Below are 18868 nucleotides of genomic sequence, written 5' to 3' on the forward strand. Positions count from 1 at the left end.
TTATATGCCTATCTCTACGGAAACTTTATATTGATCTGGTGTAGAATGTTCTGCGATTGGTACTCGTTTCACGTCGTTATACTGCTCGGTATTTTTGAACGGATCAAAACTTTGTAGTTAGTTTCTAAGAGTAAAGCAACAATTTACTGAACCCCTGTAAAAGGCCTTTCTCTGCAATACCCTTCAGCTTAGCCGAAAAGTTGCTGACGACCAGTATGTTTCAAGCAAGAAGAAAGACAGAGAAAGGACTTTTTAGATATTTATCCAAGTTAATGCCACCGAATTTCGAAATAAGCGAAGTACAAGGTGTATTATCTTCTGGCCATTCATCTTCTAGATAAGAACAAGTAAACCAAGTCAGCATTAATCCACAAATCTTGAAATATAATTCTATCAGTATATTTTTCGTTCTGTTCAATTACGAATCAAATTGTGATTTAAAAAGAAATTACGTGTATTTACTATTATAGGTAATCATTTCTATGAAGTCTAAATACTGGTTTTTACGACTCATTATCAGAGATTTAACGAAATATTAGATACTAATAAACAGAAACGTACTTTTTAAAAGTAATATTAAAATAGAATTTACACTAAATTTATTCATGGTAATTATTGTTATAACCTAACAATAGTTTAACTAATAAAGTTATTGCAATACAACAACTATTGCTTATTGTGCTATTCTAATTAAAAGGTAGATGTACGTGGTAAAAACCTATTTTAATTTTAAATATTCCGTTTTGTAGAAGTCCATAGAGAAATTTCTTACAACATAACCACGTGTTATGGAAAATTAAAACCATATTGATATTGAGAGAAATAATTGTCATCTAACACAGTAAGTTTCATGAGTGATTGCTCATATTATATATATATAAAAACACAGCAAACACTACAACTTAATTACTTCTTAACTACCAAATACACGAGACAACATTATACCTAATTTATATAACAATAATATTTAACATGTAACTCAGATTTTCTTTCAAACAATGTCGGTATTAGAACTTAACTACTTTATCAACAAAGCTAACAGCGTTTATTAACAAGTATCTCCCTATCGTAACATTAAATCTTAATGTTATACTTTAGTTATACTTAAAATCACTACTATTAGATAAAGTATCTTAACGTGTGATAGGATTGAATTTTGAATAATGTATTTAAGAAAAAGGTGAAACATTCGATAATTGATAATAAAAAGACCAGTTTTAATTTAAACTGCAAATTTTATTTATGCAAGAACGTTAATTTAAAATAAAAGTCCCTAACTTTTTATAAAAAGTTTCCGAAACTGTTAATAAACAATAAGGTACCTTCTAACATTAAAGCTAAACAATGGGCTATTTCTATTCTATCAACAACGGAGAATCAAGAAGCTGGTTTTAGCATTGTAACTCGTTACGAAGTTAATACGAAATTAGTCAAAAATATAACGTATGAGTACATGCACAAACGATTTACTGATGAATTTTATTCTGAGAAAATAAGTATTTATTTTCAAATTACCCAGAAAACGTTACAATTGTGCAAACAGCCCCAATCTATTAATACAATAGTTTGATATTAAATTAACGATAACACTCAAAATACCAAGATTGAGCCACGTGCATTTTTCCCATTCTAGTCTAGCAAATCCAATAAGAAAAACTAATTGGATTATTACTAGAGTCAACGTCCTAAATTCACTTACTACACATATCTGAAATCCTACAAGCACAGCACTGCATTAGGCAGGTTCAAAAGGTTTTTTGTTTCACCCCCTAACCCCCAAAGAGATATCAGGTATCATAATTATTACTGTCACTAGAGAAGAGAGAACTAGAGAGAAAGGACTTAGAAAATGTTCAGACCCACGCTTTCTTTGGGTGTATAATGTACATAGATTTATCATTAAATACTTGAAAGGTTTAATGCAAAATAGTTTACTTAAGATGAAATCCAACTTTTATTTCTTATCACTTTCGAAAAATAAAGTTATTCATAACGTTTTACGTAAGGAAACTGATTTCCAATAATATCTATGTCTTCATTTGACTTAAGTCCTCCATATCTTCTAAATAACTTATAAAAATCATAATGCATAACAAATCTGAAGAAAACGTTAAAGTGCCCAATGCAAATTTAAAAAAATAATAATTTCTCGGATAAAATATTACACACATACCATTATCTTTATAAATCATGAGCTAGGAGAGCTCTGTGAATTGCATTCTCCTCTCATAAATAGAAACGTTATTAAATATCGTTTTTATTTTTGCATCTATACTGACTGTTAAAAAACTCATTAATATGAAAGAGTTGTGTATTTCTATAAACAAGGTAATCCCTAATGTTATTAGAAAGCATGAGAAGCTTTTCTCTTCTTATTTTCTCTATCTCTTCAATATTCTGTCACATATAGATATAAGAAATTGTACTGTTTCATAATTCACACACACAAAACTTTAAATAATAGTAATCTGCATTTATTTTTTTCCCGTGAAAGTCCTTCTTTGAACATGTTACGACATTTTTACTCAGATGCTTCAAGATGATTAACCAAAGTTTAATATTTTTGCACATCACGATAGTCGATACGTTTATGTAGGAGAGAAAATGCGTCAAATAGATGAACAAAACGTGAACTCTGTCAAAGATATTTTAAACAAAAGTACAATAAAAATACTGGAAGACCATTATGATAAAAATCGCTGAATTTTGTTTAAATACGCTTTTCATAGTAATACATTAACAACCAACAATACTTATATTTAAATAGAATGAACAGCAGAACATCTGGTGTTGATTTTCAGAAATAACATATTTTTGTTTTAAAAAAATATCCATTAGCTTACATTTCGATTACTTAGTAGTGATATTGAAAAGCATTTTGACATACTGTGATAATATAACTGTCAGCTACAAGTGATAGCACAGAATATTTCAACCCTACTAGGATAAATAAAGTCATTTCTGTTATCACGTTTGAGTAGTTGGAGCACTCAAATCGCAATCTGTGGGTTGCGAATTTGAATCTTGTCTCCGAAAGTGCTTGTCTTTTTAAAATGCGGGCGTTACGACCAGTCTTACTTTTCGTTGGTTTGGTTTGTTTTGAATTTCGCGCAAAGCTACTCGAGGGCTATCTGCGCTAGCCGTCCCTAATTTAGCAGTGTAAAAATAGAGGGAAGTTAGAAAGTTATCACCACTTACCGCCAACTTTTAGGCTACTCCTTTACAAAAGAATAGAGGGATTGACCAGCATTATAACGCCCCCACGGATGAAAGGGCGAGCATGTTTGGTGTGACAGCGATTTGAACCCGAGACCATCAGATTACGAGTTGAGTGCCTTAACCACCTAGCCATGCCGGGCTACGTTTCGCTGGTAAAAGAGTAGCCCAAGAGCTGATGATGGGAGGTGTTGATTTGCTCTGGTGCATCAGTGATAAATTGTGGACGGCTAGAGCCATTATCAGTGATAAATTGTGGACGGCTAGAGCCATTATCACTGATAAATTGTGGACGGCTAGAGCCATTATCACTGATAGATTGTGGACGGCTAGAGCCATTATCAGTGATAGATTGTGGACGGCTAGAGCCATTATCAGTGATAAATTGTGGACGGCTAGAGCCATTATCAGCGATGAATTGTGGACGGCTAGAGTCATTAGACATCAAGCAACTTTACACGAAATTCAAAAAACAAAGAAAGACTATCTTTTATTGAGTAAAAAGTAGACATTTTTATCGCGATGTAAGTTATTTATAAGATTACGATAAACGTCATGCTAAGAATAGCTAAGTAGTTCATATATTCGTTCTCGGTCAGTTTCGGCATCATAAGTCGTATTAGAAAGCTACAAGATGTTGAACGTACTTACATTTTAGGCATGTTAGTGTAAGTGTTTCACTGTTAGTCTTGCGTCTTTCTGCTGTTTTCAAAAATCCACTTTCTGAGGAACGTTGCGTAAATTTTGGTTTATGAGGTCATTATGAAATATAACCCGGACTTGAACGAATATTTCTAAGCTACCTCAGAACATCACGACAAGATTTATAAAGACTCCCAGTGATTACATTCGCTAATGTGGTTATAAAGAAGCCTTAGAAAATCAACGAAGACCATAAAAGGAAAGTCTAAACATGAATTACACATAAACAGGTTAGGTACAGGTTAACAATGAAACACATTAATGTTAGTGTTAACTATAAAGCTATTTTGTTCTCTAGGTTAAACGTGTTTTTTTTTCTCACATTAAAAACCGTTGATGTTTATCATAAGCATTCTAATAATTGCAATAAATCCAGGTTTGTGTATCCTTTATAAAAACATTGAATAAACATTTATCGTCATTTGAAATACTATCTTAGAAATACAACTTGCTAAAGTTTTGTATTGAAAATCTAAAAAACACATTTCAGTTTGAAAAGTGTAACTTAGTAAACAAATAAAGTCAGCATTTGCAAATATGATCTTTTTGTCTTTCTCAGATATCTTACATAAAATAATTTGCTACCTTATGTGCCTTATGTTTCCCACATTAAAATAAAACCTGAATGAGTTTGTAGTAAAGTGGTATTATGCTGTTAAATATTTCGTTCGATGGATAATTCATTACAGAGCAGAGATGAAATCCAAACACACTGAAACGTGACAAATAAATTAAATCCATTATATCTTGTATTCTGTTTGCAGGTAGAAGTTAATTCATTAATATACCATTTAGTTATTATTATCCCAAGCAAAGATTTCATTATTTTCCATTTACTGGTATTTAGAACAAGGAGTTTGGATGTTCCACTACTGTCATTTAACGTTTACATAGGTTTTGGATATGAGTATTGTCACTTCAAGCCTTACAAACGGAAGTTACTCGTACATTCTGTAAGAGATTACAGATTAATTATTGTCTGGACTATAATTTAAGAACGCCCAGGAGAAGCTTAGACATCATTAGGTTCTAGTTTTGAATATTGACCACGAGATCTAGTCATCCCTCAAATTTAATATAATTAATATATTATACCAAAACGACTTAGAGGCAGAATGTTGATTCCTGCTGTCTGATGCAATGTTTTTGTTTCAGTGAAAATGTTATTAAAATTAGTACTATAATATATCTCGAAATGCAAAAATATTTTTGCTTTTTTTCAGTGATCACTGATAAGTTTAAAATGAAATGTTCTATGTAAGAGCATTAATTAGTAATCATTTATTTTACAGTTCACCTCACGTGAATTATCACCTTTTATTTTAATTATACTATATATTTGAGTGTGTGTGTGTATTTTTCTCATCTCTAATAACACTAAAAAGCTTTAATTATGTTTTGGTTGGATCAATACTTGGATCATAGTTGGAAAACATACTCAACACAATGGTCACGCTGCAGAACCGTCCAGAATAAACAATAAGACCAAATTCTGTGATTGTGAAAAGCAATAGGGAGAAACTATGTGATTTAGATATGACAGCATTACGACTAAACCTTATTCAATGAAAACTACGCTACGGGCCTATTCCAAAGATGCATTGTCGTCAGACTGAGTATGACCGGCTGTACTGATATGGACCCTGACGACACCTTAAGGCTGCTAAATAATTTTCTAAACACTGTATATCAGGTTTCCAAGAAATTGTACTATTTATCAAAGATTTAAAATAGTATCTAGAAAGTATTCTCAACAACATTAGTATTTTAATTCGCAGCATCCACGAGTACGATTTTGTTTTCATTAAAACCAAACAAATCTAGAGAGATGAATGATCGAATATCGACATCTGATTCCACGACCATGATTTTACAGATTATCATAATTGATCAAATACGTTTGAAAAGAATACTCAACGATTATATGCATTGTTTTATCTGCGCGTGTGATATAGTTTAGCTTAAAAGTCATAAATTGGGTTTTCTGAGTTCTGTCCACTGCCGAGAAATGACTATTGTAGTGATAAAAGTATGTACATTTACCGCTGTCCCACCAGGGGTGGCTATACGAGAAACAGCGGTGCGCAGAGAAACAAGAAATGTTTACGAGAAAGGCAAACCAAAGAGGTGCAGATAAAACGACAAATTTCACAGATCACTTCCAATATTAGAAAACCAGATTATTAAACCTAAATCAATTTTAAAACGACTAACTCTTGTTATTTAACTTAAGTTCACTAAGTTGTTCGTTTGTTCAAAATTAATCACTCGTGTTCCAAAAACAATACAGGAAAACTGAGTTATAAACAATCATTAATTTCAAACTTGTTTTTCAAATAATAATAATATTTCGTTGTTTAAAATATTTTACCCAAATTGGTTAAGTGGTCATAGATTGTTTCTTAGCTATATGCAGAAATCACTAGATACGTTCAATTGTCTATAAGTTTACAATTTATGGATTTTTTTATTTTTACATTAAAATAGAGAGATGTTAAAGCTCGTATATCAAAAAGTTTTTTCCTCGCGAAATCTGATTGGACGATGTTATTTTTTATCTTATATAGAAACTTCTGTTATGGTTTTTGTAAACAGCTTTGTATAGTCGTTCTGAATTAAAATAACATTTTCATAAAACATGTACTTTATCTATGTTTATTTTACGATTCTGCAGTAAGATAATTAAAAATAAAATTACAAACCCATCTATCCAGCCCAGCATTGGTTCGTAATCTGAGAGTAGCAGGTTCGAAATTACTTCTCACCAACCATGCTCGCTCTTTCAGCCGTGGGGGCGTTATATGTAACGGTCAATCCCACTATTCGTTGGTAAACGAGTAGCTCAAGAGTTGGGCGGTGAGTGGTGATGATTAGCTGCCTTTCCTCTAGTCTTACACTGCTAAATTAGAGACTGCTAGCGCAGATAGCCTTCGTGTAGCTTTGCGCGAAATTCAAACAAATTTAATTCTACTTTTATTTTTCGTACGTTTTAACAAATCTACCAAACCTACCGGTTGTTTGGAGCAAATCTTTACTTTTCACATTTCACTCAGTATTAAAAATTCAAGCTTCAAAGTACAATAACTTTAACGTTCATACTTAACTACGACAGATTAACAATCGTAGTACATAATCGAATCATTTCTTCTACGTTATTATGTTAAATCTAATGATTCGTTTCTTAACATAAAATAATGTATCCACACTATGTTAACTTTTATAACAAATCTTCATTTCTATCTGAATTATATTATCGTGCTTAAATTTAAGAGAACTTATTATTTAAGAAGCTACAAAGAAAGTGTATATTTCGTGATCTCAGTACAGTGTGATCCACTGAAAGGGAGATAATTCTAGAATGGAAAAATATACGGAAATAGCTGTTGATCGCATGGAATGAGTATTGGTGTGGGCCTATCATGTAATGTTATTATTGGGATAATTCAAGAACATTCAAGGAATTATCAACAACATTCACCACACATATAAATGTTGTAGAAAGTATTAAATAAGACATTACAAAACAATAAGTGCCATAACCGTTTCTTAAGAACACCAGTTCTCTACAGAAAAAATGCATCTCTTTTGAGCACATAAGACCATAGCAAGGGCTTGAGGTTCACGGTCGTACTGTTGTATAATCTGGTCATTGCACCTTTGGTTTGGTTTGTTTTGAATTTCGCGCAAAGCTGCACGAGGGCTATCTACACTAGCCTTCCATAGTTTAGCAATGTAAGACTAGAGGAAAAGCAGCTAGTCATCACCATCCACCGTCGACTGTTGGGCTACTCTGTTGCCAGCGAATAGCGGGATTGACCCTCAGATTACGAGTTTAGTGCCCTAACCACCTGGCCATGCCGGCCCCATTGCACCTTTGAAGGGCTCATATGATTAGGAAGTGGAACTGTACCGTAGCTGTTCCAACTCATCTTAATAAATATAGTTTTCAGTTGAAGAATAGTTTAACACGGTTTGATGACAGTAACCAAGTTATGTTTGAAGCTATGCTTTTCTCTTCTGGATAAATAATATTTTTGAGTAGTACAATTTCTCAGTTTTTGTTTAAAGATTACTAAGAGTCACTGTATATTGTCAATGATTTGATACAACCACAAAATGACAAAACTGCAATAAAATAACAAAGCATAAATTTTTAGAACCCTCCTTTTTTCTCACTTCATCAATTATTTTTGGGTGTTGTAACGTTGTATTGGCAAAGGTAAATTTAATGCCTTTTATTAATGTTTAAAAGATATGATAACCTACTTAGATACAGAAGATAAGTTCCACATTTGATAAAAACTACAGTACTTGATGCATATGTTTTTTCTACTCCTAAAAATTGTTTATAAAATATGCCTAAGCCTTATACATTATTCTAGTTTAGGTATGTGTTGTTGTTGTTATAACAAAGCCACATCGGGCTATCTGCTGAGTCCACCGAGGGGAATAGAGCCCCCTGATTTTAGCGTTGTAAATCTGTAGACTCACCGCTGTACAAGCGAGGGAATTCTAGTTTAGACATTAAATTATGCATAACAACTATGATATCTTAAATACTTGATCTGCAAGTGTTAGGATGTCTTTAGCCAGCAATAATTAAGATGGAACTGTAACACAACAAATAATTCTACGACGCATGTTCTATATGTTTATCTTTATAAAACAACTTTTTATTCTTCCTGATAAAATCAACTTGTCCCTTCATATAACAATTATTAACCCTCACTTATCACACCTAGTGTTTTTCTACGAATTTAACTCGGAGTCATTTTACTGTCTAAAACCAGAGAGCACCAATCGTGGAATAACACCATGTCGCTCAATACTTTTAAATTCAGAATTCCCAATGACACATATAAGTAATGATTTGTTATTCAAATCTCAGCGCGGTCGTATAAGAATCAACTTGGGCTATTAATCCATCACATTATAAAAATAACCTAATTTGAAAATAAATAATGCCACGCAAATATTTCTAAACATGAAAGTGTAAACGAAAATCTAGAAAATAAACTGTTACACATATTTGTAATGTTTTGACACATATTTCAATGTATGTTTATAAAACAGAAATGTCGTTCAATTTCACGGTAAGCACTGCATGTCATAAAGCATAACTTTATCAAAACACAAAATAGATGTAAGAATTTTCATTGATGCTAATGTCCGAATGACTATCGTTGTTGCTGTTGTTTTAAGGCCGAGGTCCTGATCAAATTTATACGCACATTAATCGTAAAGCCCATCCTATATATCAGTTAATAGCCCCGCGTTTCACAATCTTGCAATGAAAACAAATAACGATATAGGTTTAAGTAAAAGTCGTATAACACAACATATTGTTCAAAGCACGAAATTTCCTTTATCACAGAAAAGGTGGGTTAATTTAGAATGCTGGGATATGGTATGGTGATGTGATTAATCAGTTTCTGAAACTTCTCCTCAGTAAAAGCAGACTCAATCACGTTTTCTGAGCATCTCGAACGATATACACGACGGACCGATTGACGCTCACTGCCAGACTCTGTTGCCATGGCAACCTAGTCAAATCAATGCCAGCCTGCGACACCATCGATAGCGAGTTAGTTCTACGTAAGTCATATATGCCTTCTAAGTCACGTCTGTCTGACCAGGCGCCACCGACGCTATAGTTGTTAAATAATAATTTACCACGTCAGCGTGACGTTTTGCAAGCGTATGCAATGCAGTTTGAAGTTGCGTGGTGAACAGATAAATCTTTTCTATTTTTAGATCAGCAGCTTCTGAAAATAGCAGCAAACCACGGAGCTTTGTTCGACAGATGGCTTAGATTTTCCCAGAATAGAATGTTTATATTCTAAATGATTATGACACAAACTACAAGTATTGATACGTGCTTGTTATAATGAACACTGATATTCATAGAAACACGCCAGCTTTTTTTTGTCCTCCAAACAAACGATCGATGTTCTAAAAATACATAACTAAAACATGGATAGTGTAGCTCTCATAAAGTTATACTTGCTTTTTAACGTAGGTGCAAATAAACTCTTTACAGCAACATGTAAAAAATCTTTATTATGTACTCAAATGATAATAATGCTTTTTTTGTTTATCATAGACTACAAATAATATTCCAAATGAAGGTGAATTATGTGTGGAATTTAGAAGTCTGGGAAAATCCAACAGATATAAATGTATGTATTTAACAACAATATAAGTACAACTAAACAAACGCTATTCCACTGAAAGGGTTTAGCCGTTCAAACTAAAAGATGAAAAACTAACAAACAAACAACTTCAGTTGTGAATATTTTACGGTTATTTCAACAATGTAATGTTGCCAAAGAATGAACTAGTTTCAGTGTTCATGAATATAAAGTGTAATATCTAAAAATAGAATTAAAATAATATGACGATTATTTCAGGTGTATTAAGAAATCATAAATAAATCTGCGTTAATTATGCTATGGCACATCCAAGTTGGAAGGAGTAATACATATTAGCCAATCTATTACATCATTTATTTGTCTACCTGGAAAACGTCCTTTTTCAACTGTTGGCTGCATCTGTGTGAGTGACTGGCACGTCATCTTAAGTGACATCTGAGGAACGAACACAATTATAATAGAATAACAGGGTGAAATTGATCAGTTAACGTTATGGTGAACGTAATCATCACACTTTTCACTAACTAAACGTAAGAAAATCGTAATTTGTAATATCATAATTATTAGCAGGCACAATCAATGTTATGAAATATTAACAGATGCCCGTGACGAATAAATATGAAATGTGCAGTTAACTCAATCCCTTGGATCAGAGCGTACATACAATACTATTGTGTAGTAAGCTGTTAACAACTGTCTTATGTCATTCCATGTTTTATTTCAGTAAGTAAAATTACAATACGATTGTTTTTAATCACAGAATACTGCCCCCCGCTATTACAGCGGTATGCCTACGGATTTACAACGATAAAATCAGGGGTTCGATTCCCCTCGGTGGGCTCAGCAGATAGCCCGGTGTGGCTTTGCTATAAGAAAAAAAAACAAAACACACACACACACACACAGAATACTGACTTTAATGCAACGTTGGCAGAAAAGTTTCGGTTTCGATACAATGGGTACATCCAGCACAACAGGAGCTCAGATTCGCTAAAAACCAGCCGGGATTCTTTGCTGTTGTTCTGAAGTTAAGCGCAAAGCCACAGAAGGGGTTATCTGTGCTCTGCCCACCACGGGTATCAAAACCCGGATTCTAGCATCGTAAGTCCGCAGATATACCGCTGTGTTGCTGAGGGGATTTTTTTTTACTTTAAATGCCACCATGTGTTATTTTTTGTCATTTTATCAAAGGAAAACCGCTACCAAGGTTATCGCTTTTTTGACAGTTTTCATTTCTATACAGATAAAGCCTCGCTTTCGTTTAGTGAAAATCCCTCTCAAAAAGAAAGCTTTTTGATCTTAATAACCATTTTCTGACACTGAAGGATCGAACATGAAATCTTAAGAATTCCATAAAAGTGAATAATTTTATAATTTTTTTTCTACGATTAACCATTCAGGAGTTTAAACGTGTAACAACAGACATTTGGCTATTATATATGTCCACACGCCCTCTCAATTTAGTATAACACAAATATGGTGCATAATAAACGTTCATGTAAATATTATGCAAATTATTGTTTATTTATTAGCACAATGCTACACAATGGGTCGTTTATGCCTTGCCCAATGTAAGTATCGAAACCCAATTTTAGCGTTTTAGGCAGCCAAACCTGCTTCTGTGTTCAGCAGTTTCAAACATTTTTGTCTAAGTTCCAAATCTGAAGTGATTAAGCCTATTTTCAGTACTTCAAATTGTTCGTGAAATATAGTTGGACCTCAAAAACACATGTGGATGTTTCATTCAAATGAAGAGCTATGGCACGAATGAAAGCCGGCTGATCACGACAGCCTGTTCAAGATGGTAATAAGTGCTTCGAACTGTCTCATTAGAATGTAGGAAGTACCAGGCTGGTTACGTTGTTGCCTGGATACCTGGATAAAGCAGAAAATCGTTCGCAATATAAATAAACGACTGCTATCAGTAGATTCCGGTTCGTCACATCAGACGTTCGACGCTGAGCCTAGATACTGTGTTAAGAGTAAAAACGCTAAGTAACAGACAAGGCCCTCCTATATGCCAGATGTCCATTAAGATCACTCTTTTCACAATAAAACAGCTTGCCTGCATTGATGCCAAAAACGGCCACGTTTGTACACATATTTGATTAATTGTGTAGTTGTCTGCAAATATGCCCAAGGTTAATAAAGGTCATGAAAGCATTTGCAGTATTTTGGTGTATGTTCGCGTTATTTCCGAATCCTTCAAGGAATGACATATATAATTTCATATATGATGTACATACGTATAATATAGAGAAAGGTATGACACATCTAATGAACGAATGCGAGAAGCTACATAACAATGGTTGAATAAGAAGAGAAATATATACGTTAAGTGTAAAATACATTCCAGGTAGTAATGAAAACCAGCTTCTCACATTATCTATATTCCGACGCCACAGGAACATTGCGAAAGCTACAAGAAAGTTATTATTAGTTTTGTTAGATACAGGATGCAACTTTAATAAAAGGAATTAACAAGGAAATCAAAGATTCTGGTTGACTCTTAATCTGAAGAAAACGATGAGAACTACGTACAAACAGACTGGCAATTTACTGTCTTGGATCACAACCAGCTGTTGAGTTAGTTTTGGTTTCAAGCATTATGATGAGTGAACAAAATTCATCCAATGAATTGACAGATCTACTTGATTGTCGTGCATGTCGTCTAAGAGCTTGGCACTACTTTATGCGGATGTACACTTTAAGCCGCATATAAAAGCACGACAGTCACAGTAAACTATTACTTTGCTGATGTCATGTTAATTAGCATCTCTACCATACTAGGAACGGGAATGCTAACTTCAAGAGTTAAGTTATACCTTACTTACTCCCAAATGGGAGTCAACCTTATTTTTATTTTCATCTTTTTATGTTTATCTTTTTATTTTTCTTATTTTAACTTGGCAGTGAAGGGTGATATAGATATGGGACTTTGTGGGTTTGAGCAGCCAAATCTCTTTCACCTAATTTCTAATTTTCTTATGTGAGATTAGCGAATTGGAGGTTAAGACTGATAGACGGTGTATCCCTACCGCAATATGGGTTTTACGTCCGCAGTCACCTCCAAAACCTAGGATACATTATATAATCCCACGTTGTAGTTTGTAGCCTAGGATCCTTTTTAAAAATATATATATGCAGGTTATTTTATTTTATGTTAATGCGTTTTGGTTTATGGTTTGAAAAATGTTATGGGTATAATATACTTAATGAGAGGTTAGGATTTGCTGTTTTCAACGCAGTCCTTCCTCATGATTTTGTTTGTCCATTTAATTTCGCTTAGATATAATTATTTAATTTCACTAATATATATATATATATTTATATATATGAATATAACGTACCTGGGCTTTACGTGACATCGTTACGTTGTCTTCACGGAATAGTGTTCGTATGTGTCATTCGTTAAACAGCCCTACTAGATACAAGTAATTAGCAAAGGTACTACGCTACACACAGCATTAAACGTCGTTTCGTTTGGCTCTGCTTTGAGCAACGGTAGAACTTCAAATGCAACCAAACTCGAGCCCTTCTTTCGATTGCTTATCCATCTAAACTCAGGGTTTGAGAGGACTTAGTTCAATTCTTCAACTGAATTTAATCGAAATCGATTCGGAAACTTTCTCATAACAACGATCACAACACATGAAATTTTTGAGCTAAAGAAAACGAAAAGAAATTGAAGGTATTTTATAAAGAAAACAGGATAAGGTAGTTCGACATTTTTAACTAGAAAAACCAAACCATTTTAATTGGTGTATCCATTACATCTACCAAAAAGCAAACACTGTGTCTACAAAGCTGCTTGAAACTTCACCTGCATCAGAAAAAAGCAGTGTTAATTCTGAATACACCAAATGACAGAAACGAAGTATTTAAGGCACTTGACCCATAATCTGAGGGTCGTGGATTCGAATCCTCGTCACACCAAACATGCTTGCTATTTCAGCTGTGAGGGCATTATTATGTGAAAGTCAATTCCACCTTTCGTTGGTAAAAGAGTAGCATAAGAGCTGGCGGTGGGTGGTGATGACTAGCTGCCTTCCCTCTCGTCTTACATTGCTAAATTAGTGACAGTTAGCACAGATAGCCCTCGTGTAGCTTTGCGCAAAATAAAAAAACAACAACAACCAACGTATTAAAAATATTTCCCTTGAACACAAATGATAACAAAGCTCTGATAAAATTACGAAAAAGAAAAAAGCAGTTCGGGTATCATCCTCACTTAATATTATGTTATAGCCAAATCAAAGTCATGCCGATTACCATGGTTACTGCGAATCGAAAGGTTCAAATATCGAGTCGCGATAAGCTACCGTACGTGTTCTATATTTTAAATGTAGAAGCGTTATAACCACGACAGTCATTTTCTCAGTTCGGTTAACAGTGATCGACAGGTGGTGCTGACAGTTTGCCATCCATCTAATCAGAAATTTTAAATTATGGATGGTTATTGTTGAAATTTAGGGACTTTAAATTAACTCGTTCAGTTTAGGTTTCTAAGAGTTGTTAAGGTTGAGGATACCAAATATCAAAGTTTGCCAACTTACAACCTACTTTTAAACATTGTTTTACCATTTGTTTTTTATATAATTAAGCTAGTTTTAATCAGACGTTCTTAATAATAACAGTTAGTAGTCAGAGGTAGAAACCGAGCGACTTCACAGATTATTGTCTTCGGTGCTCAGTTTAATAACATATCAATGTAAGTCCTAGAAAATACTTAATTTTTAATCTTTTTTCACTATTATTTTGCCTTTCACAACATTATTTTAATGAAACTATTATTTGTGATTTCATTTTTCACAGTGATATATTTATTGTTCGATTGAGATAATTTAAGACACCTCATTAAACTTGTGCATAAAACACCTGCAAGATTATCGATAGTATCATAGCGGCCCGGTGGTTAAGTGACCAGGTGGTTAAGATGCTCGACTCGTAATCTGAGGGTCGCGGGTTCAAATCCCCCTCACATCAAACATACTCGCCCCTTTCAGCCGTAGTTGCGTTATAATGTGACGGACGGTCAATCCCACTATTCGTTGGTAAAAGAGTAGCCAAAGAGTTGGCGGTGGGTAATGATGAGTAGCTGCCTTCCCATTAATCTTACACTGCTAAATTAGGGACGGCTAGCGCAGATAGCCCTCGAGTAGCTTTGCGCGAAATTCAAAACAAACCAAAGAAACGAAGTATCGTAGCTCAGTGTCATGCAAGATTCCATCTTTTTTAGTTGTCCATGACATACGTTACTACAGAAGAAACCAAAACATTTAGAAAATGTATTTAGTAGTTATCCACCCTTTCTAGATTATACAACGTTATGTATTGCGCATCTCGACAATTCAACTCTTCACCCAATTTTACTATTGCACATTGTTCTGTCTTTAGTCTTTCGTAACCTTGAAGCTTCAGGGTAACTTTTTACAATGTTGCTGCGTTAACCTGCTTTCCAACTCATCTATTTTTATTGTTTAGAAGCAAATATCTACGATGCATTATTTTTTTTTTCTACGAGTGGCGCAATGATTTAACAATACTACGTAAACGGCTTAGTCCTGGCTGGTCTTAATACGGCCTCGAATTTATATACTCAGCTTAAAGCAAACTGTAGCTTTTTTATTGTGATATACTGTATATATACATATATAAAATGAAAAGGTTTGGGTACAAACATATATAAAACTGATAATCTTTGTTCAAATTCATATACTGGCTCAAACTTTACACACACACACAAATCGCTACGTTTCCAAATACTTCAATTCTCAACTGTACTCAACAATGCTACAAGTGTTTCACAAAATACTGGACAATTTGACGTTATTCCAACTTCGCACGTATCATTATCTTGATCATGACACTTTCTATAGGACTTACAACGTCATGTCATCAATTGCTAATAGCATGAGGTCGATTTCAGTCAACCAGACGTTTGTTCTTCTGCCTTTAAAAATACTCGCATGGTTGAGGACAACGATGTTAAAGAAGCCACAAAACAGGAACCTCCATAATAGTTTCGTCCTGCGAAAGCTTTTTGTAAATGAAACACAACTCTATTGATATGGTCTATATGTAAATTATAAAGGTTTGCTATTACTTGCCGGGTATTTCAAACAAACTTTTCCATGTTGGAAACACGGTCTCAGGTTTCATCATCTCTTCTGAACTCAGTTTGCTCTTGTTCAAATTCTTTGGTTAGTTTTTAATGTCCTCACTATGTTGTTCCAAGCATTTTATGAAGCAGGAAATAAGATACTGTCCTGTTTTTCTTACCATGTTATCTGAATATTTTTTTATTCCAGGACAATTAAGTAAAAAATTGCTTTTAGCCAACCAAATGTGTTTTTGTTGTTGTTTTTTTCATGTAGCGTTACACAGTTTCAGAACCAACCAAATGTGTTTTTGTTGTTTTTTACATGTAGCGTTACACAGTTTCAGAATGATGCCAATCGTATGTTTTTTAAACTATTTTTCAATTTTTGCAACAATTTCAAAAAAAAATCCAGAGTTCGTTCTATTATAATTTTGAATTCTCTCTTTATCAGCAAAATGGGGTTTTGACATTTACAAAACGAATTCTTTAATAAATTCACGTACTGACTCAAATTATATAAAAAAACCGCCACGTTTCCAAATACCTCAAATTTCAAATGTGCTTAACAAAGACACGAGTGTTTTCCAACGTACTGATCCATTTGACGGTATTTCAACCATGTATGTCCCATTAGTTTGATAATGACACTTTCTATAGGATTTATAACGTCATATCATCAATTTATAGTTCGCGTAAATTCAAGATATTTCGAATCAATCGATCAGTGTTACTTTAAACTTCAGACGTAAGCTTCATACATCTAATATTCTGGCTCTCAATTATGAGAATCGATTTATAAGCATCAGAAAATCTTACAGCCTTTTTATATTATACTTTCATATTATATCTAATGCACTTAGGGGGATTGCTTTGTAGAGCTATCGTGCATTGGCTCAGTTTCAAATACGTGTTTATCTGCTCAGTTTTTATTCAGAAGTTCTCAGCAAGACTGTATGACTGCACGTAGTCACAATTCTCGTAAGACTGCCTGCAAAAATGTGTACTACCGCTGTAAGAATCAAAATAAAGGATGGGTGAATAGATCTCTTATGTTTATTTGTTTCACTTTAATACACATGGTGGATAGGTATGATGAGTCAATACAAGCATTTTGGTATATTAAGTTTCTCGGGCCATATGTATCTATGCTTTTATAAAACTAAATGTGGTTTGGTGTATGCAAGGTAACTGTAAGTAGATGGATACCACAATAAAAAGATAGAGAACAGCATCACCTCGAAATAGTAATGGATATTACTACATAATGGTCGTTAAAAACTGACCAAATAATTTGAACAAGAGCAAACTGAGTCCAGAAGAGATAATGAAACCTGAGATCATGTTTCCAACATGGGAAAGTTTGTTTGAAATACCCGGCAGATAAGAGTAAACCTTTACAATTTACATATCATATACACTGGGACCCCGTGTAGTTTTCTAGCTTTTTCTAAAGATATTAAAATCCAAAGAATATACTTTCTCGACAGAAGATATTCCACAGAATATACTTGAATTTACACTGTAAGCACATTACGCAGTCTTGACAACCAAAATCAGGAATACAAAAGGTTTAAAGTGAAACGCCAGCTCCTTACTCTCCAGACATCTTAATTCGATAAATTACTCATGCAAAAGGAATTTTGCGATCAAGAATAAAACGTGACGTAAATTCGCAGCCAGAACGAAACCTTTTATACGACGTCTGCTTGTAAGCTGATAATATCTGTTTTTTTCCTGTTTATTTGTTGGTAAATCATTATAAATTAATTACATGTTAGGCTTCATATAATGAATCTGTAGTGTTTTAACCGTACTTGTATCTATTATTTACATTTTGTATAAATATTTTACGTTTATGTTACTTTAACTGATTATCCCCAAATATTCTTATACACAAGCTAAAATTTAATATTTCTATTTATTCTTTCAGCGTCTGTCTGTCTGTTTTCCAATATTTCTTCAAAGCTAGTGATTAGTTGTTTAGCAATAATATAAACGGATTATAAAGTCGAGAGGTTGAGTTAAATACTAGTTGACAATCTCAGGGGTTGTACTGACAGACTCTGACACCTCATATAGAAATAGATGTGTCGCAGGAGGTAAAACAAAAGAGAGAGTTTTTTGTTATTGTTATCAGAGGCATTCTGGCTGCATATCGTCCTATTAATTTATTTTACTTTGTTTTTACTAGCTACACCAGCCGGTAATGCCACTTTCACGTTCTGGCACATATCTAGGTGATGATCATACTGTGTAGTTTCTTTGTTTTCTAAAGACTAAATATTCTGAAGCTTTGGAGCACTGCCTATCACTGAAATGAAACATTATTTGATGGCCTTCTCTGTTTGCAGCTTATTGCTTTTAGCAGTACAGAGGAAAGCTTACCTTATAGCTTGTGAGGTTCACCCCAACACGCCACTTTTGCCTTGAATTCCTGTAGACAGGTGGTCTTGGAGTTGCCCAACTATGGTCAGTTGACTGGTCCTGTTGGGCTAAGTTCAAACGAGAACCACTATAGAGCATTTTGAACTTGTGTTCTGGACATTTTATCTGATGCTGCTATTTCGGTATAGTGCTCAAAAAACCATGACATTCCTGGAGTGCCCTTGTTTTGCATCCAATGAGTCTTTCTTCTTTCATTACGAATCCCTCAAATCCAAATAAAAATAAAGTAATAAAAACAGATCATCGGTAA

At 33.9% G+C, this 18868-nt stretch overlaps 1 protein-coding gene across 3 annotated transcripts in view; it reads right to left on the reverse strand.

Annotated features, from left to right (window-relative positions):
* Positions 1-18868, reverse strand: part of LOC143232600 (eye-specific diacylglycerol kinase-like) — a 424387-nt gene that overhangs the window by 163167 nt on the left and 242352 nt on the right. The window contains exon 1 of one of the 3 annotated variants that reach the window (XM_076468220.1): positions 3868-4018. The exons of the other annotated variants lie outside the window; for them this stretch is intronic. Coding sequence (XP_076324335.1) covers positions 3868-3878 — 11 coding nt within the window. The 5' untranslated portion in view covers positions 3879-4018. Of the gene's footprint in view, positions 1-3867; positions 4019-18868 lie in introns of those variants that run through there. 3 annotated transcript variants of the gene reach the window in all.

The sequence above is a fragment of the Tachypleus tridentatus genome, chromosome 11 (genome assembly GCF_004210375.1).
Source record: "Tachypleus tridentatus isolate NWPU-2018 chromosome 11, ASM421037v1, whole genome shotgun sequence".
NCBI lineage: Eukaryota > Metazoa > Arthropoda > Merostomata > Xiphosura > Limulidae > Tachypleus > Tachypleus tridentatus.